Here is a 25551-nt window from a genome sequence, read left to right as displayed (position 1 = left end):
TTGGTGTCCTTGTTTGAAGAAAGAAACATTCTGAATTCATTAAAAGTAAGTTGGAAAGACAGAATTTGTAGAAATGGCCATGTTCTGCCAAATACATGTCAGCTGTCAAGTTCACATGACATTGTCGTAAGGCACTCAGGCTTCTATAGACGTGTGAATAGGCCAAAAATTTTATTTGTGATCCAATCTTGTAAAGTAAGCCAAGTCACCTTATACACACTGAAATCTGCAAAGCAAAAAAAAAATCACAGCTGGCTCCTGGCTCTTAACCCAGGAGAACACTGGAGAACCTTTATTTTGTCACATAGGGGGCTTAGCAAGTCCACAGTACCAAGCCAAATGAAGGTAACTGGTTTATTTGATGACCCTTATTACAAATACATTATTTTAAACTGCAAGATGTAACAACACTGTCTTCAGTCATACATAGGTGCATAATCCACCAAACAGCAGTACATCTGCTAAACATTTAAAAATAACATCCCCAAATATCAATTCAAGTTCAAGAACAATTAAGAAACTAAACTTTTTTTTAAAAAGTATGCTTAAGACCTACAAGTAAAACCAAAAATGAAAAAATGACTCCAAATTAAATTTCAAGCCATTTAAAGGTATCATGCTTGTTGAAGTGAATTGAATGACAAATCTGACTCACATTTAAAATGTTCTACTGTGATTTTGAAATCCCTGACAGACCCTAGTTAACTAATCTCATGTAAAGTTATAGCAAATGCTAAATGAATCTGTCTCCTACCTAACTTGGCTCATCTTTACCAGTTAACAAAACAGATGTGATTTCTAAAAGTTGTTAATGATCTTTGTAATGGCAGTGCCCAAGGCTACTTTGGCTTTGTAAAGTGCTATTTGCTGGACTGAAATGTAGTTGTTTATGCATGTCAAAATGTTTCACAAAGCCAGCTGGGTTCATTTCAGCTCCACTTACAAAATAAGTGTTGGCCAACGAAACAGGCCAAGGCAGAAAGACAAAATTTCCCTGCTGTGCTGTCCTCCCCTGCCCCCCACCCCCAAATGTTTTCAAGCTTCTGAAAGACTGATACAAACCAAACTCTATAACTAGTCAAATTAATGTGGAAAGGTCAGACAAAATCAAAGGAAAGGTAGGGGTTTAAACCCCAGGGTTAAACGAGTTCTGAGTACTTGTTGCAATAGGAATATTTACAATGATTAGGACCAGGAAAGTGTTAAGCATTAGAAATTCAGGAAAATATGCTGTTAAAAATTTTTGGCCCTGGAATAAATAAAATCCAGACTTAGTCTATTAAAAATATCAAAGTGAACCACTATGTGCCAACTCCGTTTTATACTGTTATGTAGAAAACCCATTATTGAAAATAATATTGCGCTGATTGAATTATCAAAAAAAATTCCTTTCCATAAACTGTTGTGCTGTGATGCTACGCATGTTTCCTTCAAACAACTATGATGCATGCACTCCTACTGCAGGATCATAGACTTTTAGAATTGGAAGAAACCTTAGAGGTTGTCCATTCCAATCTCCCTCCCAATGCAAAACATTCTTCCTACACTATCCCTGATAGATGGTCACCTGGTCTGAGCTTGAACACCTCCGGTGGCAGGGAGTTCACCACTCCAAAGGGTGGGTAGTGTGGATAGCTCCAACTGGACAATTTTTAAAGTTCTTTTCTATCTCTGAATCCATGAAACTGTGAGAAAGCCTTTCCTTAGAATAAGCCACTCTTCAACTTTCTTCCCAGTTCTGTCCTCTTGAGTAAGGCAGAAAAAACTTCTCTTCCACATGAACCCTTTAAATATTTGAAGATGACTGCCATAATCACCTTCAGTCTTCTCTTCCCTAGACTAAGCAAGAAGCAGCTTTCAAATTTTCTTGTATTTTCACTGCCATAAACTGTTAAACTTCACTCTTTTTTTATCTGTTCCATATAAGTTGACTATTGTCATGCTAAAAATACATTATTGCACTCAAAAAATCAAAATACTGGCATTTTCACATTATACATTCCAGAAAAGAAAAGCTATTGCTTTCTTTAGGACTCAATGCTCAATTATCCTTTCTAATTAGAATGGAATTGACTAACAATGGATGTTTGGGGGGAGGGGAATGGAACACCTAAAGCTTGCCAACAGTTGGGGGCCAGGACAGGGTTAGCAGATAAAACTTTGGTAATGAAACACACATGTTCTCAGACTATGACTGAACTTTATATTTAACAGTATTTGGAACTATTGAAGTTCCCAAGTCACAAGATTAATTAGGTCATGTTTCAGAGGGAAAGCCACAATCTGAATTTCTGGCAGAGTAACTCATTAAAATGAAATAATTTAATTGCTATGTGGAATTGTGGATGTCAGATTATTTTTTTCTCTACTCTTTATCAAATGCAGTGAACAAAACAGCAGAATGGCTATATGTATATGTGCCAGACTATAGTCTTCCAGGTGTTATAAGTTAGGCATCTTTAGAAGCTGTGATTCACAGGCGCAGAGTGACTTAGAACTGGGAAAATCTTGCTCAATTTAATCTTTGGTACGGCCCCAATAACCACAGGACCTCAAGTCTAAACATTTCACTCCAGGACTTTGAGCAAGAAAACCAAGCCATAGGATAAACTAAAAAAAAGAGACTGTTTTATTGTGACATTCATGACATTGAGCCCTTTGTTGATAAGGATGATTATGGGTACTCTTGGCATATGTTACACAATATCAAGATGTATGGTGGGCACTGAGGGTCATCTGATGGCTGAGAATGTTTACTGGCCCTTCCTGACCTCAGTGCAGTTTTGGGTAAGTCACAGACATTTCATCATTAGGTTGGTGTATAGTTAACAAGTAGTTGGTCTTAATAAGCACCATTATAAACCCTCACATTAAGGGTATTATTACTCTAGTTTACAAACGCTTCAATGATAAAAATAGCACGATTACAGTATACACACACTTAATTTACATGTACTGTATTATAGTCATAACTGAGATAAGCTACTGAGCTAACTTTGGTTGACTGAAATTAATGAAATATTTAAACTGAATAATTGCAATTTGGCTTCTAAGTTGTGTAAATATTACAGTGCATTTATAAATCTAGTTTGAAAATTTACTAGCACCAAATAGATATTATAAATGGCTGACCTAGTATGTTGTAGTTGGAAAAGCAAAATTTAAAAAAAATTTTAAATCGAACTGTCCATCAATTGAAAGCACATTCATGTACCTCTGCTGAAAGGATGACATGTCTCAGCATCAATGGCCAACTTCCAATGGAAATATGTCCCGGTTTTCAAGATTCAACATATCATTATACATCATGCCAAGGCAGCTCAGCTACACTCATGAGAAGCCTGAGAAAGTGGTTGTTTTGAGCTAGGGTATTCATCCTGTACCTTGCTTATGTAATAATACAATAGTGCTCACGCATCCAAATGTAGTCGTGAAAGATTGTACCTATGATATGGAGAATCTGACTGGGAGAAACATTCAGTTCTACCTATCTATCTTTGTTTTTTTCATTATTTGGTCTTTGGCTGGTGAATTAATGAAGCAAAATCTGAATTTTCATTTTCAGGTTATCACCCAGTTCACCACTGAGGTAGTCTTTGTCATGTTTGTCTTCTAGCTGGTTAAGTTCCTTCTTTTTATAAAGAGGAATACTACTGATTTGTAATGAATAGGTTCCAGCCACTGGCTTCTTCTTTGAGAAGTGAAGATAGCTTATGCCTTCCTTTTGGTTGATTTTAAAGAGGCCATCTTCATTCCCAGATTCAATTAAATATCGATTGTGATTTGTTAGAGTTGTAAGGGCTGGAAGGAGTTCCAGGATCCGAACTTTGTTACTGATTGAGGAAACATTGAAAGCAAAGACGGCTGTCTTCTCAACATCCCAACTTGCCATGCTCACTGGAGCTTCCATCTCAGGCTGATCCTGTGTAATAAAGGACACATTATAATTAGTTTCTTCTGAGTTTATTTTTTAAAATGAACATGTAAACGTTTTAAAATTTCTCATATGACAAAGAGATCTTTAACATCTTTAGGTGCACAACAGGATTATAAACTCATAGATTTGGAATGGGAAAAGACCTTAGACACCACTTAGTTCAATCTCCTCATTTTACAGAGAAGGAAACTAAAGTATGAAGAGGTTTAGTGACTTGCTCATAGTCACTATGCCAGAGGAAGGGTTTGATCCCAAGAGCTTCCAGATTCCAGAGCCTATACTCTTATCCACTATGCCATTTGCCGTGTGGAAAATGCATGGTCAGAAAACATTAAAACTTTACCTAGAATAATGGAAGATCAAATCTGATCTCTTTATGTTATAGCTGAAGAAACAGAGGCTCATAGAGACCAGGGGAGTTGCCCAGAGTCAGACGATGAGTTCTCAATAGAGCTAAGGAGACTGCAGTTCCCTTGACCATTAAGTTTAGTAGTGCCTATTCTTTCCATGTAGAGACACAACAGAGGTAAAACCTTTTATTATTAGAATCATAAACTAACCAAGAGATAAGCCAATGTGAAATTACCAATAGTTGGGCCTCATTTGGTCATTCTTTTGTTTTTAATTTCAGAGGGACCACCTCAATCTTTGATTATTAAAGCTGGACTGCTCTATAGATACCTTAGGATAAACGTAGTCTTTTAAAATTTTATTCACATATTCAAAACCATACATCCTAAATATGTACACACATAATGATGATCCTCCCCTAGTCAGTACTTCCAACCAAAATTCTTGCTCAGCCCTCTGTACTACGGATGAACATATGTACTGGATTATGTGGCCCCAAGGCCAGATGTCTATGTGTCTGAGAGTTGACTATAAGGCTGCAGCAGTTAGTTGTAAGGCGTAGGAAGCCAGGCTGCTAGAGCTCAGTGTTATTTTTGCCCTCCATCCAACTTTCCCCATACACTCCACATGGCTCTTTTCAGCAGAGCGACCTTCTGCTTCCAGGACTTGGCGTCCTCCTTTGGGGCACACGATGTCACTTCACTACTCTGCCCACCTGCTGTCCTGGCTCTCAGGCCTTGCACTTCGGGCAGACTTTGGGTGGGTGTTTAACGTTCTTGTTTGGCGAGACAGAGGAAATGAGCAAGTATGTGAAAATCTTCAGATGACCACTCCCTAATAGCAGCAAGGAACTTCAGAAAGCCCCACAGACACTTGTAAAATGCAGTCTAGATTCTAGGGAATGTTGAAATGTCTGATTAACGGGTTGGGTTTTCCTCTGGCAATTCCCTCACACTTTAGAGAATCTCTGTTGGGGAAACCTAGGGCCCCAGAGGCTTTTTTCCCCAATGGGAGAGATCAGACAGGAAAGAAGCTCTTTCCTCACTTACTTCTGCATCAAGGGAGTCTGTTTCGTTAACACTCCTCCGTTTCCTGCCTCGTTTTGGGTAGCCGTTGATTTTACATTCATAGCAAGCTTCAGGTGAGAGGGAATTGTCATCTACTTCTCCGCTGACAGGAGCCTCAGGACCTCGACCCATGCCCATTCCAGAAACACAATGCCTGGAGAAGAAAGTGAGACAAATAAATTCTTCACCAGAACCACAAGATAAAGGTTTAATCATGTGCTGAGTTTAAACAAAGCATAAATCCCTGAACTGATAAGAGTCAACTCCAGGCATGGATTATTGCCCTTTCAGATTATCTTCCTGCCCCAAGACCTACCATTTACAGGTTATTTTTCTTGATCCATGATCTTGGGGAAATTCCCCATCTCCCTGCAGCTTTTGTACCTTCTTTTCTACCATCCCATTTAATTTCTTTCTCTGTTGAATTATTTTCTAAACTTAATATAGCAATCAGTTTGGAAGTATTAAAAAAGAATTGGGGTGGGGGGAAAGGAAGCGAATGTGTGAAATATTGTAGATCGGTGCATTTTTTCATGTATTTCAAGATTTCCAAGAATCAGTTTTTCTCTTCTTTTTATACAAAAGTTTGTACCACCTTTATGTAGTGAATTCCCTGCCATTAGAGGTAAGGAGTGAATGAACACTTTGGGGTGCTACACAAGGAATTCATCTATTGAGCAAGGATATTGGCCTAGAGGAGCTCTGAGGTTTTAGGATTGCAGACTGAGAGCTAAAAAGGATTTTAAAGGTCATCCAGTCCAACCTCCTTAATTATGATAAGGAAACTGAGGCCCAGAAAAGTTAACACAATGTTTCAATACTTGAAGGATATGTAATACATAATCAGTAAGTATCAGAGCTAAGAGTCAAAGCCAGGTACTGCGACTCTAAGTGTAGAATTCCATCTACTGGATTAGAATCCTATGATTACTGGGGAGTCAGACATTCCCAGAAATTCCATTTGGGGTCATTTGAAGAGAAAGTACTGGAGAAATAGGAAAAAATATCTAAATTCACCATTTTTCTTAGGAATTCTTTCTAGCTTTTGATACCTTTCCTTATTTGGCAGATAGGTGACGCCACAGGGCCTAGAGTCAGGAAGGCTCATCTTCCTGAGTTCAAATATGGCCTCAGACACTCAGTAGCTGTGTGACCCTGGACAAGTCACTTAACCCTGTTTGCCTCAGTTTCCTCATCTGTAAAATGAGCTAGAGAAGGAAATGACAAACTACTCTAGTATCTCTGCTAAGAAAACACCAACTGAAATGACTCAACAACAACAACTTATTTGATCTCTGTTTTAGTTTTTTCAGATGTTATAAAAGATGCCTTAAACATGCTTCTTCTCTCAATAACCAGTCTAGCCCCAGGACTCCACCTACCTCTGTCCTAACCATCAGGAAGGCTCAGGTATTGGATATTTGGCTTGCTGACCTCTTAATTCATACCAGACAACAGTCCAGGAAAAAAAAAAGAACTTTCTGAGTCCTGCTTCTCAGCAATGGAGTGAGCTTTGGGGCAGAGCTGGAGTGGGCTAAGGATGAGTACCCCAAACACATTACTACCTAATGTGTACTGGAAATCTGCCTGCCACTGTGCCTACTCCACCAATCTATTGCTTTATTTATCTCCATTTTGGGGACTGATAATCAAAGCAACACTGAAATTTCTACTTGAAAGAATGTGCCAACCTACTCTCCTATGGCTGAACACACAATGAACTGTAGACTGCCAAGGTCAAATCTCTGTCCCTGACTGCCACTCCCTAGTTCTCTCATCTGCCTATTCCTCCCAAGTCTCTATCACACTCTTCCCTACTTAAAGAAAAATCTAGAGAAGAGAGAGTATCTAGGAGCAAAGATTGAAGAGAGGTCAAGAAGGATAAGGATTGTGAAAAGTTCCTAAGATGTGGCAAATAGGAGATGACTGGTCACTTTGAAAAAGGTTAGTTTCAGAGGGAAGGAATAAACAATTGTATAGTACCTATATACTACATGCCAGACACTGTGCTAAGAACTTTTTACAAATGTTATCTCATTTGATCCTCACAGCAACCCTGCAAGGTGGATGCAATTATTATTCCAATTTTACAGTTGAGGGAACTGAGACAGACGGAGGTTAAATAATTTGCCCAGAATCACACAGCTACTAAGTGTCTGAAGGTGGATTTGAACTCAGGTCTTTCTCCTTAAAGGTCCAGCACTCTATTCACTGAGCCACCAGCTACTTCATTCAGTTAAATAATGAGGTTTGAAGCCAAAATGCATTTGGGTTTAGAATCCAGTGAGAAAAGAGAATGTAGAAACACAGATTGTAGATGACTTTCTCAAGGAGTTCTGCCTCCAAAGTAGGGGGGAATATAGGGAGATAGCCAGTTTTTTACAATCTATTCCCTCTCTTGGTTCTTTAAAGTTCAAAGAGGGATTTCAGGAAAGAGATTTGTGCTTTCCTATTTCTTCAACAATCTCCCTGCTGTTCCATAACCTACAGATTCCTTTCTTTATCCTTCTATATAAACCATGTGACAACAATAATATAAGGGTTTCACACTCTATGTGGGGGTGCAGACACATTGAATAGAGTTGCATGTTAAACTTAATAAAATCTGATTTGGTAACCTTGGCTTCTTTTCTCAGGACCCCATTTCCAACGTTTCCATGTCCCAGGAGCATCTCTTTCAAGAAACATGGCTACCAAATCCACTGGCCAGTGGCCAAGTCAGAGAGCCTCAATTTCAGCTGGGAAAATGTTTCTGGCATCAAACTTATGCAAAACAGAAAGTTTCTGAAGACTGGACACAAACATCTGGGAATTTCTGTCTAGGCGCTGTCATTTTGTGGGATGCTCATCAAACACAAAAATGTTCTTTCACCTTCAAGTCTATGAACCCACTTGATAACAGTGTGTCAAAAAACCAAAGACCACCCGGGTAAGAATAATCTGGTGTTTTAAACAAAAATGTCAGAGTGTTCCCAATTGAAAATAAGAACTCTGGGATCCTTCTTCCCCTCTCAAGGCCAGTTAAAGTGCAAAGGAGGACTTTGTCTTTACATTCTTTAAGCCTCAGGTTCTCTGGTTTTTAGCCAATGGATCCCTTGAGTAGGGAAAAGGACCCGGTGGAGCAGTTTTTTTATCTCATCCTCCAGGCCACGTGACAATAAAAATAAAACACAAAATTGTGAAGAATAACTTCTTGGTTAACTCACTATAGCTATCATTTTTTAAAAGTTCATTTCTATGATTTCTAGTGTAGATTCAAATCTGCAAATGACAAGCAAAATTTAAAATCTGCTTACATGTTTATGTGATCATGGGATGATAAGATCACAGATTTAGAGGGGGAAGGAATCTTTAGGATAGCATCCAATCCCTTAATTTTATAGATTAAACTGAGGCCGAGAGAGATTAAATTATTTTTCTAGAGCCTCACAGCCAAGTATCTGAATCAGGATTCAAACCCAGGTCTTTCTGACTCAGAATCTAGCACTCTACTGCCTCAGGTATGATTTTTGTACTACCACAAAAGATCCTCAAAAGCAGAGTATTTCGTCACTTTAGTCCTGCAAGGTATGTCATGTCCAAACAATCTCATCTCCATAGAAGACAGAAATCAGAAAATGTGCAGCATGAACCCAGCCCTACATTAGGCCAGTGGTCCCTAATGATTTAGGAAGTGGGCCATTTTATTACCAAAATGGGGGCAGGGAACAGGTACCCAAGATGAAGAAACTGGATCATGAGAGAGTCCCTCAACAACAAATTCACAGCACTGGACACCTATCTTTATACAAATAAAAACATTTTAGGATTATTGTTTTAGAGCTAGAAGGAATTCCCCTCATTTTAAAGATGAGGAAACTGAGTCTAAGAGATTCAAGTGAACTGCCCAGGATCACATAGCTATTAAGTGTCTGAGGCAGGATTTGAACTTTAGTCTTCCTTAGAGCATTAAATGTAATGCTCTAAACACCATGCCACCTAGCTACACTTCCAAAGCTAAATTTAAAGAGATTTGGTGGTTATATATGGCTATTCTCCATCAACATCCATGTAATCAAGATCTGGGTTTACTTAATCATGATGGGCATGACAGGATCTCTAGTTCATTGAATGACAGACAAGAGAGTGCTTACCCTTGGCCAATCCTGAAGTAGCCTGGTGGACAGCCACACAAGTAGCCTCCTTCTGTGTTGGAGCACCCATAGCTGCATGGGGCCTGAGCTGAGCCACATTCATTGACATCCTGGCATCCTCCACTAAACTGCTCATACTGGAATCCAGTGGGACACATACACTTGTAGCTTCCCAGGGTGTTGTGGCAGGAGGCTCCTCCACATATGTGTGCACTGAGGCATTCATTTTCATCTAGAAGAAAAGCATTAGAGACTTAGTGTTTTTGCTACACGGTCACATTTCTAATGATTTGATAAGTAACTTCTTAAAAAATTCAATTCTCTTAATTTTTTTCTAATGCTATATATTTTCTTAAGGAGATGAAAGTGGTAAAGTGTGAATTCAGAAAAATAACATGTAGTTTATAATTGGTTACATTCATTTTGTTTAAAAATTCTGTTTGCAACAAAACATTTGAGCTGTGGGCCCACTATAAACTGCACTGCAGATAGAAACTTCTTTGTGAACAGCCTTCAGATAGAGTGGGGGGTAATTCCACCAAAAGCCATTCCATTTCTCAATTCTGCTTCATGGAAAGGACCCACGGTACTGACAGATTACTGGCCTTGCTTCAATCCCAGCCCCCAAAGACATTGTTCAGGGGAGCAATCCTTGTGGACAGACTTGGCAACTGTTCCTGCAGGTGCTGCAGCCCCTGACTCCTCAGCAGCCACAGTCACTGGAAAACCAGAAAAGAAGGTTCTTCTCCTAAAATTCTCTGGCATGTAAAACAGTTCAATGGATAAAATTTTATAAATGGAAATGATACTATCATGTGCTTTGAAGTTGTACGGCAGGGACCACTGGGCTTTTCCATATGACTTGCAGTTGAATCTCCCTTTTTGTAGGTTGTCTTCCCTGATAAGAATGTGAACTCAATGAGAAATGTCTTGATTTTCTATTTGTATACTCAGTGCTTGTCAATGTTAGCTTTGGAGACAGTATGTACTTAATAAATGCTCATTCGTTCATTTATTCCTTCCAAGAACCAATGTTATGCTTTTTTGAATGGTGGTTTCCATCAATTTGAAGTGAATATTATTTGTGCACAAAAGGAAAATACTTCTCTGGTTGTAAAAAAAAAAGAGTGCTCATTAATTTTTGTCCTTTTTATGTCATGTTTATTTCTATGAGAAAAAAACCACATATCAGTGACTTCTAATCAGGTAACCACACAAGGCAAAAATATATCTAGGCCTCTTGTTGCTGGTATATCAGCTTTCACACTAGCTCATTAAGAAAGTAAACCTGGATGGAAGTACTATGAATGGGGCAAGGGGAGCCATATAGTCTTCATCACATATCAACTAAATAATAGGGAATAAAATAAAAGGAAAGGAAAATAAACAAAAAGAAATAAAAACAAACAAACAAATGAATAAATAAGTAAAAGGAAAGTTTTGGTGCTAAGATATATAAGTGGGATGAGGAAAACTTCACCATGTAGTACTTGGTTTATATCACTTATAGAGAACTCACTTATTCTTCAATTTCTTTACAATGAAAGAAAATTTCACAACTAAAGCAAAGACATTTGTGAAAGCTACTTTACCCATGTTCCTATTTAAAATGTACCTCTTTGACAGAGGCCTGCCCACTTGCACCTGCTAATATCCTAAAGAAAGTGCGTACTGCACTTGTAATTTCTCTCCAAAATCTGCAAAACATTCTCCAGACCCTCCTCTTAGAGCCAGGTGGAAGTTCTAGGGATGAGTCAGTGCCTTCTGGCATGTCTGCACCATCCCTGAAGAGGCCTCTCTATGCCAAGATGTACCTCTTGCCAAGCGTATCTGCACTGTCTGCAGAGTTTCGTATGGTGTGGAGAAACTAAGGGCAGACATTAGTGTAAATGCATGTATTCTGTTTGGGGGAAAATCCACAAGAGGCAGATTCTGCTAGACTGGGGATACACCTATTAAAACTGATGGGTCACAAGCTTTTTCAAGCCAACATGAAGACTGCAGATTCTGCGTCTCCCATTTTTTCAGAATAATTATTCCACTTTAAAATTCACAATGAACTACAGGATTGGTAGAAAAGCTTCAGTAGGCAACAAATGTGCTGTTAAGATAGTTAAGTGTTCTGATGACTTACTTCCTGCAATAGAGAAGATGGACAAAAAGTACAGATTGGGATTTTTTTTGGACATGGATAATATGGGATTTTGTTTAACTATATGTCTTTGTAATAGGAGCTCTGTTTTTCTTTCTGAAGGTAGTGTGTGGTGAAGTGGGAGGGAGAGAATGCAGATTTTCATTGATTCAAAAAATAAAACTTAATTAGGAAAAAACAAGTGTTTTGGCTCATTTTTAAAGGAATATACATTGGCAAGTATGCAAAGGCATTGTAGTATAGAGGCACTAGACTTCTGGAAATATGGGTTTTTATTTGGGCTGTGAGAAACCCCAACTATTTGACCCCGGGGAGATCATCTAATCTCTTTGAAATTTCTTTTCCTTATTTGCAAAATGGGGATGATAAAATCTGAACTATTGACCTCTAATGTGGTATACTGGAATGAGTCCTGGATTTGAATCCAAGTCCTTTGACTCCAAATCCAAGATTCTTCACAGTATGTCATGCTGTCTCATGCACAGGCTAAAGTACTCCTCTTTGTCAGGTATGATGTAGGAGGGATTATTATTCTGTTATAGATTCAGAGGATCACAGATTTACAATTTAGACCAAATGGCCCTCTCAACTCTCAGACTCTGTTATACTATAATGTAAGGCCATAGTTAATTAAAAGCTGCATCCGTGTCCACTTCGAATCAAATCGCAACTGTAAAGACTTAGGACTATACCTACAGAGCAAAAGGGGAACTCAAGAGATCACTCCTGAGTCTCAAGTTTTTAAAAATCTATAACATGGGAATAATATTTGTATTGTGCGTTTTGCAAAGCCATTAGAATTTACTTGAAAACAGCTACATCCTTTATGATTTGACTGTTTGACTAGACTGTTCAATAAGGGAAATTCCATGTATGTAGTATTTCACCATAGCACTTGATATAGTTATGACATTTTTGTGAATAAGGTGGAGGGATATCAGTAGATGATCATATAATTTGGCAGATCTGGATAGCACTAGATGGATTACTCTTGGAATGAGGTTTCTACAGAGAAAAAAAAACAAGGAGAAGTCATTGGCCTTATTCTGTTCAATGTTTATTAATCAAGATATGGACAGCATGATTATAAGACCTGCTGATAACATTAAGCTGGGAGAGATAACTAACTCACTGGATGTTAGAGTCAAGATTTTAAAATATCTTTTTTTTTTTAAGTGAGGCAATTGGGGTTAAGTGACTTGCCCAGGGTCACACAGCTAGTAAGTGTTAAGTGTCTGAGGCTGGATTTGAACTCAGGTACTCCTGACTCCAGGGCCAGTGCTCTATCCACTGCGCCACCTAGCTGCCCCGATTTTAAAATATCTTAATTGACTTAGAACAGTGGTAAAAGGCTAATAAGATGAAACTTAAGAGGGGTGAACTTAACTTTCTACACATGTTCATAAAATTCACTTCACAAGTAACAAGATGGGGGAGGCCTGGTTAGAAAGCAACTTACATGGAAATGATCTATGGGTTGTAATGGACTAAAGGTTTATATGGGTCAACATCACAATACTAGCCAAAAAGCTAGGATTATAGGCTTCATTAACAGAAACAGTATCCAAAGAAGGAAGGTCTCCATTGTGTCAATGTACCCTACTTTGGACAGACCACATCTGGAAGACTGTGGTTAACGTTGGTTGACACATTTAAAAGGAGCACAGGTAAGCTGGAGAATATACAGAAAATTGTGATGGGCATGTTGAGGGCACTGGAAATCATGCCAAGCACTGAATAAATTGATGTCGCTCAGTCTGGATGAGGGAAAACTTAATGAGGACAAGATAAGCCATCTATTTTCAAGGATCTGAAGAGCTTTCATGGGGAAGAGAGAGATTAGACTTGTTTTTCTTGGCCTCAGAGAAGAGAATTAGTGTGGAAGTTGCTAAATTTGCTTTTGTTTTGATATAAAGGAAAACCCCTAAACAATTACAGCTGTCTAAAAGTGAAATGGCCTGCCTTGGAAAATGCTAAATTAACCCTTTTTGACAGTTACTAGTTGTCCCCTTGGGTAATTTTTCTTTTTCACCAAGGTTATGAGAACAGGTTACCAGACTGGGGGAAGCAATGTTGTAGACATACCATTTAAGTAAGCATTTGACAAAGTTCTCTTAATGAGTTATAGTTACATATGCCTTATATTTTTTCCACCACTGGATCCTTCAAATAGAACCTAGATGACCACTGGAGAAGGAATTGGGTGGAGTGGAGAGATAATTCTTTGTTAGGTACAGGTTGGACAGATGTTGTCTGAGATCCTGTCCAGATCAGAAACTGTGAGTCTTCATAAAGAAAAGTGGATCTGCCCTGTCCAAATGGTCATCAGAGCCAAGGTTATTTATAAGATAAAAAAATTCAATAATTAAAACCAGAGCATTCACTCAAATTATAGTTACTGATAATGAGCAAAGGCATTTTTTTATAAAATGCTAAGAAAAAACAAAAATCCAAGCAGGAGAAACTGTTGCTTGTGGCTATCTGGGAAGTGGGGATAATTTTAATAATAGTGGTCTTCTAAACAGGGAGAAGAGGTCTCCAAGATTTGTGAAGGAACTTGATAAATGTTGAATAAATAAATGGATGATGCTTCTGGGTGGGGGGAGATAGTACAGGAGAAAGAACAGTAGACAGAGAATTAGAATGCTTAGGTTCTGGTTTGTTTTTGTTTTTTAGTGAGGCAATTGGGGTTAAGTGACTTGCCCAGGGTCACACAGCTAGTAAGTGTTAAGTGTCTAAGGCTGGATTTGAACTCAGGTCCTCCTGACTCCAGGGCCGGTGCTCTATCCACTGCGACACCTAGCTGCCCCAGAATGCTTAAGTCCTTGTGTCTGCCCTAATTAGCCCTGTTAGTTTTGTGACCTTAGGCAAACCATTTCACTCCTTAACAAGCCTCAGCTACATCATCTGTACAATTAGGAGGTGGGACCAAATGCTCTCTGAGGTCTTTCAAGAACTCCAATGTTAATAGTATATAATCTACACCAGAAAGAATCATCTTTCTCAATTTATTGAGTCAGAAAATGACAAGTAACACAATATAAAATTTAAATGAGGATTTTATGGATTTCCCTTAGTGGAAGATTTTAGTATTCCTGCAAAATCTTTTTATGGCTACTTGACTCGGTCCTCAAAGTTTGCCAGGCTTTAGAGATGGAACTGGGGCATAGTAGAAAGAACACTATATCTGAACTCAGGGAAGCTATATTCAAATACTGGCTTTGCTTCTCACTACCTGTATGATCTTAGAGGAAGTCACTAAGCTTTTCTGGGCCTAAATTTCCTCATCTGTAAAATGAGAAAGCTAGACTAGATGATTCCCTAAGATCCTTTCCAACCCTAAATTCTATGATCTTAAGTCTGTAGTACAGGAATGCTGAAAGCAGTTATTGGCTGATATGTTTGAATAAGAAACAGCACAGGATATCACCCATGAGGTGAACTACTAAATGGGCTAAAAGAAGACCAAAAGGAGTGAAATGGACTAAAAAGAGACCTAAGCAAATTCAGGATTATTCCCAACAATGGAGCCGAATCAGAATTCGAGGAGGTGTTTGAACGTTCCAGGACAGGTTCCTGAAATCCTTTTTTTTTTTTTTTTTGCAGGGCAATGGGGGTTAAATGACTTGCCCAGGGTCACACAGCTAGTAAGTGTCAAGTGTCTGAGGCCAGATTTGAACTCAGGAACTCCTGAATCCAGAGCCGGTGCTTTATCCATTGCGCCACCTAGCCACCCCTGAAATCCATTTTTTAACACCTCTCGACTCAATTTTTTGTTTTGCTGCTCTCCCAATGGTTATGTTCACATTTGCTCTAAGTTTGGGCAGTTTTAAAGCCTCTGTAGCTTTAATGCCCAACTCAGAGTATTCAATAAGGATAAAGGTCAATTTATCTTGTTAACAGAGAAAAAACCACTTGCCCACACACTGGTTCCACTGGTAGTGCTGGAGATATCCCTGAGGGCAGCTACACCTGTATCCTCCAATGATATTCTGGCAGCCATGTTGGCACCGGTGGTTCCCCTCACACTCATCCACATCTAGAAGAAAAAAATCATGGATCATTTAAAATATCAAGGTAAAGACTTTCAATTGGACACCCTACCTTTCGCGCTCTTCAATCCAGATATTTAGATTAATATTCACCAAACACTTTTCATCATATCAAGCCTTTATTCAAACATTTCAGAGGCTCCTTACTGCTTACAAGATTAAGACCAGACTCCTAAGCTTAGTTTTTCATTGTTATCTATTAGAAAAAAAAACTAGTTCTGGAGTTAGAGGTCTTGGGTTTTAATTCTTCCCATGACACTACCTATGTAACCTCACTTAACCTCTCTGGGCCTCGAGTTACCTTAGCTGTAAAACAAGAATTAAAATACAAGATGGCTCTGAGGTACCTCCCAGTTTTAAATCTATGAAGATTTGGGTCTTTGTAAACATAGTATGTTACTTTTACTTTCAATATGGAAAACAGAGTACTTTTTTATTTGGAGAATAGGAACTGCCATCTAAAATGAGCAGTGATTATCAGAGTTTGTTCAATTGTTTAATGTCTCAAAAGACACATTCCTTTAGAAATAGGGCTCAGGACAAGATTAACTGTGCACCTATTTCAGAGAAGCTATATACTGGGTGACACTACAGTCTGGTCCCTTAGCACTCATTTTTGCTTGCTCTGTACTGGAGTATGTTGAGCTAAACCACAAACCCTAACCAAGGCTTAAGCAAGTGATTATTTTCTTATGTGACTTTAGACTATTTATTTACCCTCACTATGCTTCACCTATAAGGTTCCTTGCAGATCTAAACCTATGATTCTCCATATAAGTCTATGGGTTTTGGACACACAAAATAGCCCCCTATTCTTATGGACATGAGCACCAGAATTTGGGGAGGTGGGTGTGGGAATGATTGGCCAGTCTTGTGATTTCACAGGTATAGGGAATTCCCAATGAAGAAACTGCCTCTACCAGCTCAGGTCAGTACTTGCTCTGTTTTATAGTCTTAGGTGCTAGGTAAGCTAAGAGGTTAAGTGGTTTGCCCAGGGTGACACAGTTAAAGCATGTCTTAGAGGCAGAATTTGAACCTAGGACTTCCTTACTTTGAGGCTGGCTCTCTGGAGACTACAACATGCTGCCTCTCCACTAGAAAAGTATTGGGTCAAATTAGAGGTTCTGGGTATTCAGTTTGTCCTGAATGTGCTACTTTACATTGGGGGAAAAAATCAAAACCTTGTAAGGAATTACCCTTTAAAGGGGAAGGGTAAGATCTGATGCACCCTGGGGAAGAGCTCATTCAAAGAGAATAAACCTCCCATAGAGGAGGTTTGCTTTCAGTCAGCATTTTCTGCCATTTTCCACATGAAATTTCACCGTCTCACAGCACCCATAAATGTGGCAGGTGTAGGGTGTTTCTTCAAATGTCCAATGACAAAGAATGATGATGACCTGTCCCATCTGCTTTGCTCACATAAGTGGTCTGGCTGTTTGTCTCTCTGCTTACCTTCACAGCTGGCTCCACTCTGATCTAGTGAGAAGCCCCTTTGACATTCACAAGTGAAGCTTCCAGGAGTGTTCTGACAAACACCTTTAGCTCCACAAAGGTTGACTTCAGAGGTACATTCATTGTTATCTAAAAGAAACAAGGATGAAAGTGTGGGTTTTTCCAAATTCTTCACTGTAGAGTTTCCAATACAATAAGAATTACAAGTCACCTAGGGAAGCTGAAACAATCCTGGTATTTGTCAACAAACAAATCAACACACCTGTTTTTCTGGTTATAACTAGTCTTCAGACCAGAGAAAAGTAAAAAGACAGATCTCAGTTATTCAAAAATTCTTTCAATGTGACTTACCAATACAGGCTGTATGATGTTGAGTAAATCCAGGCGGACATTTGCATGTGAAGCCTCCAATGGTGTTAACACAAAGGAACTGGCAATTATGTTGTTTGGTTGCACACTCATCAAGATCTAGAAGACAAGATAGATCTTTGATGCAAGAAGAGAATAGGGAACCATTCTGATTTGCAAGCATCAAAATTCCTCTGACCAGAATTTATCCAGTAGATTAGCAAGCAAAACAAACAAATAAATAAATATCTAGGTTCTGTGGTCCAGCAGCAGTAATGTAACACACAGCCTCAATCTAGGCCAAAGACAAAGTCTGGCTTGTATGGAAAACCATGTCCTCTTTAATTAATGGAGGCAGAGATTATACTTTGAGAGTGTTTTTTTCCCCATGTAAAGTATAAACTGAAACAAAGACAAATCTTAAGAATTCTGACAAATTTCCAAGACAACTGAGTAATAAATTTTGTCAAAAGATAAACAGAGATCCCCAATTCCATGAAATCAATCTTCTTGGTTCATTTCAGTTAGCTGTTTTTAATCTGTCCAAATGACATCATTTAAAAAGCTGGTTTCTCCTAAAAAGAATCCTGCTTCCGATGAAACAAAGTCGAGCAACTAGGAAGAAGGTTAAGAAAAGAAGAGACCTTCATTGGCAAGTATGACATTGCTGTTTTTTTAGTAATGTGCTTTTCATGGGAGAATTTTTCATTCAATCTCATGTTTCCCCAATCCAAATACTCTTCACAAATTAGGCAAGGCTCCTTATAGGTCAATACACATGCCATGCTCATTCTTTTTTTTTTCTTTCATGCTCATTCTTGACTCCACCTTTTTATGGAATTAATAATATCTGTCAACACTTAATGTACTTCAGTTCAATCTCACAAAACAGAATTCTATGGACATTCAGGCACTTTTGTGTCTTTGTACTATCCTTTTTTCTTTTAAAACTAAATCGATTAAACACAATTGGCATGTACTCAGTTATAGCTCTGTTGGCTTCTGCTTCTAGCTCTGTGATTTCTCAGCCAGCAACTCTACTACTCCCAAGTTTTTATTTCTGATCATTAAAGTAATGTATCTGTCTATAAATTGGAAGAATCTTCCTTATTTTTCTCCCAAACTGGTTTCTCTTCTGTGTTTTGTTTCCTTTTATTTTGTTTTTGTGGGGCAGTGAGGGTTAAGTGACTTGCCCAAGGTCACACAGCTAATAAATGTCAAGTGTCTGAGGCTGGATTTGAACTCAGCTCCTCCTGAATCCAGGGCCAGTGTTTTATCCACTGCACCACCTAGCTGTCCCCTCCTCTGTTTCAGTGGGAAGGTTAACTGCCTGGTGTGAGCTTTTGGGATGGCTTCTTCTAATTTCCTGATCAAATGGAATATAAGATTGCTTTTGTGTGTAAGAAGGGCATCTGCTAGAAGGTGGAACCTGCATCTGATCTTTGCTCCTCCATTTCTCTGCCTGTCTCTAAGGTTTTCTCTAAGTCTCCATATCCTCTTCCCAAAACAGAAACACAGCAGAGTTTGACTCTCATCCTGCCATTCTGAAGCTGACAAAGACTTAGGATGGATAACTCATTGGTTTCTTATAAACCACAGAGAGAGAGAACCATAATGTATTACTAATTAAATTAATAAAGCTTTCTTTACTTTTGCTGCTCCAATCACCTAGCCTTGTTCAAATCCTACCCATTCTTCAGGCCCAAATTCAAGCTCTGCCTCCTTCCATGAAGCTTTTCCCAACCATTTTAATTCTCAGTAATTCCACAGTATTTACTCTTTAATTTTTTTCTCAATAAATGCTCCTTTATATAAAGTTTTGAGTTCCAAATTTTATCCCTCTCCCCTCCCTGAGGCGGTAAGCAATCAGATATAGGTTAATCATGTGCAATTATGTAAAGCATTTCCACATTAGTGATTTTGTACAAGAAAACTTGAATAAAAAAAAATGAAAGTGAAAAAAAGCATGCTTCAGTCTGTGTTCCATCAATATCAGATCTTTCTTTGGAGATGGATAGTATGTTTTATCATTAGTCCTTAGGGATTGTATCTGATTTTTTAAACTTATCCATGCAGTATCTTACATAGACCCATAATGATTTTATGTGGGTAGGTGCTGCTAGTGATTGCAGTAGACAGAGCTCTGGGTCTAGAGTCAGGAAGACCCAAGTTCAAATCCTGACTTGGCCACTTACCACCTGTGTGATGCTGAGGAAGGTCACTTAACCTCTCTCACTCTCAGTTTCTTTATATGCAAAATGAGGTTAACAGCATCTACTTCACAGGGTTGTCATGATGATCCAGTGAGATAATGTGTATGAATTGCTCTGCAAAACTCTAAAAATGCTGACTATTATTAGACAGACCTTTGTTTCACTACAACTAGTCTATAAACTCCTGGAGGGCAAGAACTATGTATATCACATACTTCTTTCCCCTCTGCCTAGTATAGTGTTATCTATGCCATAGTAAGTCCGCAATGAAAGCCTTCCTGAATGGAACAGCTGACAAAGTGACAAGGTAGTTAGGCCATCAGCTGAGCCTACTCTACCCACTCAAAGCCAGGAGAAGTGGTCTTGGACTGGTCCTGCCCTGCTTCAAGAACCCCCAGAAGCAGTAGCGGCAAATTCGGATGGGTGCTGCCGCTGTCACACTGGGACCTCCCTGCTCCCAGCCTCCCTCCACCAGTCACGGGAGGGGGGCAGCGGGGAGGCCCCAGTGTAGCACCAAGCCCAGAGGAGCACCATTTGAATCCAAGGAAATAGCATTGTCTCCTCTGCAGGCTTTCTTCATCCTCTGGGAATGGAGCATGGGTGTCAGGTGAAAGAATAAATGAAACAAAGAAAGACATGTCTCTTTTTACCTTTGCAGCTTCTCCCATCCTCCTGAAGGATATATCCTTTTGGACATGAACACTGGTAACTCCCTTCCGTGTTTTTGCATATGAAATTGCAGGGTTTCGGAGCCTGGTTGCATTCATTTAGATCTATTGTAAAAGAAAAACAGTTTGACTTTTTGATCTGATAAGATTTCCATCAACTCCACAATTAGAATGATATTTTTTCCCCAAAGTTATAAAGAAAAAAATAAGAGAAGAGGAGGGAAAGGAAAAAAGCACCTATCATATACATATAGCACCTATTATATGCCAGTTACTAGGCTAAATGCTTTATAAATATTTCATCTTTACAACCTTGGGAGGTAGGTGCTGTTTTTACAGATAAGGAAATCGAGGCAAAGAGAAGTTAAATGAATTGCCACAGTCACATAGCTTGTAAGTGTCTGAGGCCAAATTTGAATTCAGATCTTCCTGACTCTAGGCCCAACTCTCTATCTACTGAGCCACCAGCTGCTTCTAAACTAAATACATCTTTTTTTCTTTTTCTCCCATGAATAGGCCATATCAGCATTGGGATAACAGGCTAGATTAAGGGAAGGGGGAATAGGGATTTTTTTCAGGTTGCTAGATTTTTTTCTTCACTTGATCAGGCATGCAAATTCTCAATAACCAAATCACCTACCTACACAGGTGGTGCCAGTGATATCTGGAGTATATCCAGTATTACAGTTGCAGTGATAGGATCCTCTCTCATTAACACATTCTCCATTCCGGCAAACGTCGTGAATAACCTTGCACTCATCAATATCTGTGATTCAATGAAATTTGATAAAATGAAGGAAGAAAACACAAATGGCACAATGTCAGTGGTTACTTGGCACCCTACTGTTATTTTATACTAAAGAAACTACACTGTATGTCTAAAAAGCAATGCCAAAAGTATAAATTTAACACTTAACAATGAACAACTAGTTGAAAAGAAAGCAAATGGCTGTCTTACACAATAATGAATCTCAGATTAATAGGTTAAGAAAAGTACTTTTAAATAATATCTTGTAAATTTAGATTGTGAAACTGTGAAAAATAAATCGATAATTGGTATTAAAGATCTTTGCTTCCCTAATTCCAATACATCCTATTCCATCCCACTTGTCTCCCTTTGGTCTTAAGTACCACTCACCACGGTAAGGCTTGTAAGCAAGAATATGAATACCTTTTGTCTTTTTCTTCCAGCACTGTACATTCAGAATATGAAAAAAAAAATCTTACTGCTTTTTAATTGTTTAAAATAAGAGCTAAAAATCAAGGTGAAAACATCAAATATTGGGGAAAATGGAAGATTTATGAGGTACTTTGGATACTGTTTAGTACTTTATGTAGCTCTCCCCCTCATCCATTCAGTAAGGGAGGTACTTTATAGGTGAGGAGAATGAGTTTTCAAGAAGTTGAGTGACTTTCCTAGGGTCATACAGCTAAGTAAGTACCTGGAGTGGGATTAGAATCCAGGTCTCTAAGAATGGTGCATGGCAAGAATAGTGGGTAAGTTAGGATTGTGAACTTGGCCAGAACCTGCTAAGTATGAGACACTACAATCTGTGTATATGACAAAACATAAAAAGAGAGTGAGTGAATAACAAGTGCCTATATTTCTATCCCAACCCTTTTCCTTGTTGATGTATAGCACAGATACTTTCGGTAGTTTTTATGGATTGTCCTGGAAGAGTGAGATCAGAAAATTATAGATTTAGAGATGGAATAAATCATTGAGGTCACCTAGGCCAACTCTCTCATTTTAGGGTTGAGAAAACAGACCTATAGAGTTTAAACAACTTGCTTAGGGTCATATAAGGAGTTATTGGTAAAAAAAGATTCCTGTCTACCCTCTTTCCATGGGAAAATATATTCTAAGTTACAAGTGATTTCCAAGCAAAAGTTAGGAATACAATTTCTTCGAAAGTTGAGTACTGCTTATATGCAAAAAAACCCAAACCAAAACAAAAAACCAGCAGATGCTCATCAGCCATTTTACAAACGTGATCCCTAAATAGCTAAAATAGTCATTGTAATGAAAACATTTTATCAACCTCAGATTTACAACTGAGTCTATGTGCATGCTTTATTTTCCATTTTCTCATCCGGCTGTCTTTAAAAAATAAACATAAAAAAGACAAATTTACTGATAAATACTTTAGGAAATGAATACCTGCTCCATTGGTCATGAATCCTCGGCCATGAGGGCAAAGTTTTTTGAAGGCTACGGTGCCCTGGAATGGGCAGATCTCACAGTGAGGGCCCCAGCCTCTCCCACCATCACAGCAGCACTCAGACTTGGTGACCGGATTCCTGTTGCTTGATCCAATCTGACACATGCTTTGTAGAACTTCAGTGAAGCAGTATCCTTCTCGGTTGTCTATAAGATACATTATATTTTGGGGTGGGGGATGGAGAGTACGGGGAGGAGGGAAGGGTGAGACTATTTTAGTGGTGGTGATCTCACAAGAGTCACAGGATATCAGGAATTTAGTCAGATATTAAAAACAAACCAACAAAAAAAAGAAATGAAAAGGAAGCATACTTAACCCTGGGCCAGAAGAAATGAGAGTGAAAAGCTGGAAACAGCAGCAAGAGAGAAAAGATGACGTCTGAGGGAAAACAAATGAAACAAGAAATTCAGTAAAAGAACAGGAAGGGGCAGATATCAGATTCAGCCTGGGAGGGATTACAGTTCTATTTGCACCTAGAAAAGAGGGAATATAACCATCATCTCAAGCTACACAGAGAGATGCAGAGTAGCACATAGAAACTGATACTGATCATGGAAGGCTAGACAGGCAGCTAAGGAAGAAATTCCAATCAAATGAGACAACAACACAATTAGCAAAAGAAGAATTAACGGCAGGGTAGGGCTAAGCTCAGTGGACATTTACAAAGTCACTGAATTATCCTCAATTTTTATAATTTTTAACCCCGACTATTATAGACAGCCTAGTCGCAGCCCGTGTTTGACTAAGGGGCCCAGATCTCTCACTTGATAGCCTAAGGGGCTGATTTCATGAGAACACTGCCCAGATACTTACCAAGGCACTCATCCTGGGCAGGGCTGGCTGTGAAGCCATCATTACACTCGCATGTGTAGCTTCCTCTGGTATTGAGGCACCGTCCATTTTCACAGATTCCTGGCTTGGTCTGACATTCATTCTCATCTATTTAATAGAATCAAAGGACCAAAAACAAAAGGGGGGAGTTTTCTTACTTTGTCAGAGAATAATTTTAAGCAGTAAGCTAATAAGGTGCTTTAAAGATAAGCATTTTTAAAAACAAGGATATTAACTACTTTGTCAGAATAACCATGCAGTGGTAAGTTAGTATTAAGCTTCTGATTTAACCCTTCAGAGTTAAGCTGTTCTATATATTGCCTTTAATACAGTAATAATGATAGCTAAATATATAGCACTTACTATGTGTCAGACACTGAGCTAAGCACTTCAGAATTATTTTCTCATTTGATCCTCACAACAACTCTGGGAGGTTGGGGCAGCTAGGTGGCGCAGTGAATAGAGCACTGGCCCTGGAGTCAGGAGGACCTTGGGCAAGTCACTTAACCCTCATTGCCCAACCAAAAAAAAAAAAAAAAAAACAACCAAAAAACAAAAAACTCAACCAACCAAACCAAATAAAAAAAAAAACCCAAACCAAACAACTCTGGGAGGTAGACACTATTATTATCCCCATTTACAGATGAGGAAACTGAGGCGTATAAAAGTTAAGGGACTTGCACAGGGTCACACAGCTAGGAAGTGACTGAAGCTAGATCTGAATTCAGTTCTTCCTGACTCCAGGCCTGATGCTCTATCTACTGTACCACTTACTGTTCTCAAACATTAATCAAGCCTAATTTTGTCTCTAAAGATTCAAACAAATATGGCTGGAGATTGTTACTCAACTTTAGACTATCCACAAATGAGGCAAAATAACCTGCTTATAGGGGGTAGCTAGGTGGCCCTGGATTCAGGAGGACCTGAGTTTAAATCTGACCTCAGACACTTGACACTTACTAGCTGTGTGACCCTGGGCAAGTCACTTAACCCTCATTGCCCCACAAAAAAAACAAAAACCAACAAACAAAAACCCCAATAACCTGCTTATAAAATTTTCTTCTATGCTGAGCCCAAGAGACAGACAGATAAAAGGGTGAGAGAGGCAGAGAATGTGGAGGCAGCATCCAAGAAGACCGGGGTGGTGGCAGTGACTCCAGACATGTTTCTCTGCCCCTTTTTACTAGACCCAAAGCTCCATGAGGGCAGGCACAATGTCTTATCTAAACTTTATATTTTCCTTAGCACCTCGTAGAATATTCTGCCCAGAGGGCTTAATCAATGTTGGTTGAGTGAATGATGACTTTTAAAGTAATAATGTTATATAATTTAAAAATGCTGATTTTTTTTTAATGAAGGCAATGTGAAGAAAAGTGATGTGAAAGTCAGTTCAGGGAAAGTAAACTTAAAAACAGTAAGTCTGTTCCAGCAAATGTTCTGTGGTTTTGCAATTATGTTGTTTTAATGCGTATGTGTGTATAGTTATCACATAACTAAACCTCATCATAAAGTCATGAAATCCCACTGTAAAGCTACGCTACTGCCATATATGTTATCTTCTCCTAGCAAGAATGCAAACTTCTTGAGGACAGATACTGTCCTGCTTTTTCTATTGTATCCCAAGTGCTTAGCAAGTGCTTAAGGAATACTTTTTCACTCATTCATTCATTCTTTTTTTTTTTTTTTTGGTGGGGCAATGAAGGTTAAGTGATTTGCCCAGGGTCACACAGCTAGTAAGTGTCAAGTATCTGAGGCCCCATTTGAACTCAGGTCCTTCAGACTCCAGGGCCGGTGCTCTATCCACTGCGCCATCTAGCTGCCCCTCACTCATTCTTTCAGTTGGCCAATGGTTCACTTACAACTTTCATCCAATGGAGCTAACTTCTACCACAGAATCATAGATTGATAGAGCTTGAAGGGATCTTAGAGGCTATTTAGTCCAACTTCTTCATTTTATAGATGAGGAACCAGAGGCTTAAGAAGGTTAAGTGTTTTGTCCAAAGCCACACAGGTAAAGTGGCAAGGCCAGGAATTTGAATCCAAGTCCTCTGAATCCAAATCCAGAGGTCTGTTGTGTCACTCAGCATTGTTGAGTGGGATCAATGTAAGAATGGACTTAATTGAT

General features: G+C 38.9%; 1 protein-coding gene across 1 annotated transcript in view; it reads right to left on the bottom strand.

Moving 5' to 3' along the window:
- Positions 1–340: 340 nt before the first annotated feature.
- The window catches only part of FBN1 (fibrillin 1), a 301977-nt gene continuing 276766 nt past the window's right edge, over positions 341–25551 (bottom strand). Inside the window, 10 exon segments of the mRNA XM_043980479.1 lie at positions 341–3922; positions 5338–5509; positions 9489–9720; positions 15560–15679; positions 17145–17273; positions 17496–17612; positions 20356–20478; positions 21014–21139; positions 22535–22741; positions 23409–23534. Of these exon segments, the coding sequence (XP_043836414.1) occupies positions 3533–3922; positions 5338–5509; positions 9489–9720; positions 15560–15679; positions 17145–17273; positions 17496–17612; positions 20356–20478; positions 21014–21139; positions 22535–22741; positions 23409–23534 (1742 nt within the window). The 3' untranslated portion in view covers positions 341–3532.

Source organism: Dromiciops gliroides, chromosome 2, assembly GCF_019393635.1.
Source record: "Dromiciops gliroides isolate mDroGli1 chromosome 2, mDroGli1.pri, whole genome shotgun sequence".
Lineage (NCBI taxonomy): Eukaryota > Metazoa > Chordata > Mammalia > Microbiotheria > Microbiotheriidae > Dromiciops > Dromiciops gliroides.
This window is presented reverse-complemented; position numbering and strand designations above follow the sequence as displayed.